Consider the following 3,024-nt stretch of genomic DNA (forward strand, 5'->3'; position numbering starts at 1 on the left):
CCAGACCAAGAAGAAGAAATGGTGAAGTTTACTTGCCAAAGAACAAACTAACTTATGACCCAGAGGAACATGTGCATGGCCTCCTTCCCCCTCCTTGCTATTGTCGTAAGTGGCTTAGAGAAAGGGAGATTGACTTTGTGTTACCATATGACCTCTGGTGGCTGCATGAGCACAACATGTTACCAGGGAGGGACATCGTACCCTCTTGGAACTACAAGAAGATCAAATCGAGTAAGTGTATGTTGATCATCTATGTTCAGTCAGATAGTTTTATCTATCTGTACAGTTTGTTTTTGTGATAGTGACTTTTTTCCATATTCTAATTTTCTGATGCATTTTGTAATATCCATATATATGTATAACCAGGAGGCTAGTACTCAACGGATTTTCTATTTTACAGATGTATATTATGATGTCAAGCCACATTATGACTATGAACTGCAGGCATGTAATTGTAAGCGGCCTGCTAATCCTGAAGAACGAGGTTGTGGTGATGACTGCATTAACAAAATGATGCTGATTGAATGCTCTGCACAGACATGCCCAATTGGAGATGCCTGCGGTAATCAACCCATTCAAAGACATGAGTACCGAACATGCCTTCAAAGGTTCATGACCCCTAACAAAGGCTGGGGAATCAGGGCAACAATGGAAATAAAAGGTGGAACTTTCATCCTTGAATATGTTGGGGAAGTAGTGAGTGAAAAGGAATTCAAGCACAGGATGCAAACCAGATATGCAAATGACACCCATCATTACTGCCTTAATCTTGACAGAGGAATGGTCATTGATGGCCATAGAATGGGAGGTGATTGCCGCTTTGTGAATCATTCTTGTGATCCCAATTGTGAAATGCAGAAGTGGTATGTGAATGGCCAGTATCGCATGGCTCTATTTGCTTTGAAGGATGTCCAGCCTGGACAAGAATTAACATATGACTACAACTTTTCACTTTTCAACCCTGCTGAAGGACAAGAATGCAAGTGTGGTTCGAGCAACTGTCGGGGAGTCATTGGTGCTAAATCACAAAGAGTAAATGGAATTGTGGATGACAAAAAAAAGGTTCCAAAGAAAGATGTTGGAAAGAAACGCAAGCGTGGAGGAACAGCAGAAGTCGATGCAAGCTACATTCCCCGTCCACATTTTACTCCTATTAAGCCCCTGTCACATCAGCAGCAGCTGTTTATCCTCACTCATAGATGCTTCCTAATACGCAACTTGGAAAAAGTAAAGAGGTTTCGTGAAAGGCTTGCTAGGTGTCCCGAGAAGAAAGCAGAGGAGGTTTTAGATGATCAAGAAGAACCTAGTACAAGAGTGGAGAAATTTCTTACTCATTTTACAGCACTCAACACTGCCAGGTCGGTTAAGACAAGACGCTTAGCCCAGGCAGAGGATGATCCTGAGATGACTCGATTGGCAAAGTTAGCACAGATCTTCAAAGATATTTATGATAAGCTTGTTGCTTCAAGAGATAGCAAAGATAAACCCTTAGCCACTCCATTTATGACTTTACCTTCAAAAAAGAAGTATCCAAATTATTACACTAGAGTAGGAGAACCCATAGATCTAGCCATGATAGAGAAGAACATACTTACAGGATATTATATTACAGCAGAGGCATTTGACCGTGATGTGATGCGACTCTTTGCTAACAACCTTAGATTCTTTGGAAGAAACACAGAAATTGGTCAGATGGCAGTGGGTCTAAGGCGAGTGTACAGTGAATGCAAACTTCAGTTTAAACCTTTGTTGGAAGAGGTTCTTGGAGAGGATGCCCTTCCACCAGCTTTTGCAAATTCCAGTCCCAATGAAGAGTTTGAAGATGAAGATGTTATTAGATGTGTGTGCAACCTACATCGTGATGAGGGAGTGATGATCCAATGTGAGAGATGTCTTGTTTGGCAGCACTGTGACTGCATGGGCGTGACAGATTCTCCAGATCATTACTTATGTGAGGAATGCTCACCTCGTTTGGTATCTCCTGAGGTCCCCATGAATCCTCAACCTCCTGATGCACCTAAAGACCACAAGTACTTCATAACATTATTGCGTGACAACCTTCAGGTTAAGCAAGGTATGTTTTGCAAAGTGTATTTAAGATTGGGATTCCTTCCCTTTCATTCTATAGTAAGATTGTTGCTAGTCGCTTATTAAATACAACTGAACATTAACTCATAATGACAAAAAATAAAAGAATTTTGGAAATCAGTTGTCAAAAATGGATATATATTAAAGTTAGGATTTAGATGGAATAAATTAGGCAAGAAATGTAATGAGACAAACCTGAGTTCTTTCTTGGTTCTTTCAGGGGACAGTGTTTACATCTTAAGAGATCGTCCACCACAGAAGGCAGGAGAAAGAAAACAACCAGCCTATAAGCTTGTTAAGGATGTGAAGCCTCATGACCTCTTGATATTCAAAATTGAAAATCTGTGGATTGATGAAAAGTAAGTAATGAGCTTCTAAATGAAGTATTGTGATCTTTTTAATGTTTGAAGTAAATTTTGTTCATGTACTGATAAATGTTATAGATGTTAAAAGTACATAGAGTTAAAACCCTTTAGTGTAAATAATGATTGACTAGAATTTAATATATATTTTTTTTTGTTTTGTTTTAGGGGTGATAAATTTGCATTTGGACATCACTACTTGCGACCACATGAGACGTTCCATGAACCGTGGCGCAAGTTCTTCCCCAACGAAGTTATTCGGTCCCCATTATGTGAGATCTTACCGCTTGACATGGTGGTGAACCATTGTTGGGTGCTGGACTTGAACAGCTATTGTAGAGGCCGCCCAATTGGAGCACAAGAAGACCATGTGTATATTTGCGAGTATCGAGTTGATAAGGTTGCTCGAGTGTTCTCAAAGATCAGCAAACCAAAGTATCCTATCTGCATCAAGCCATATGCCTTCATTACATTTCCAGAGAGATTAAGGCCTCAGCGAACATATACAGTAAGTGCATTTGTTAGTGAATTTAGATATTGTAGTCCTTTTAACTCACTGGCACTAGGTACATGC

At 40.0% G+C, this 3,024-nt stretch overlaps 1 protein-coding gene across 1 annotated transcript in view; it reads left to right on the forward strand.

The window, feature by feature from the left end:
* Positions 1-3,024, forward strand: part of LOC119590817 — a gene marked incomplete in the record, with an annotated part of 99,057 nt that overhangs the window by 88,094 nt on the left and 7,939 nt on the right. The window contains 4 exon segments of the mRNA XM_037939557.1: positions 5-231; positions 401-2,074; positions 2,309-2,447; positions 2,619-2,958. Coding sequence (XP_037795485.1) covers positions 5-231; positions 401-2,074; positions 2,309-2,447; positions 2,619-2,958 — 2,380 coding nt within the window.

The sequence above is a fragment of the Penaeus monodon genome, chromosome 27 (assembly GCF_015228065.2).
Source record: "Penaeus monodon isolate SGIC_2016 chromosome 27, NSTDA_Pmon_1, whole genome shotgun sequence".
Classification (NCBI taxonomy): domain Eukaryota; kingdom Metazoa; phylum Arthropoda; class Malacostraca; order Decapoda; family Penaeidae; genus Penaeus; species Penaeus monodon.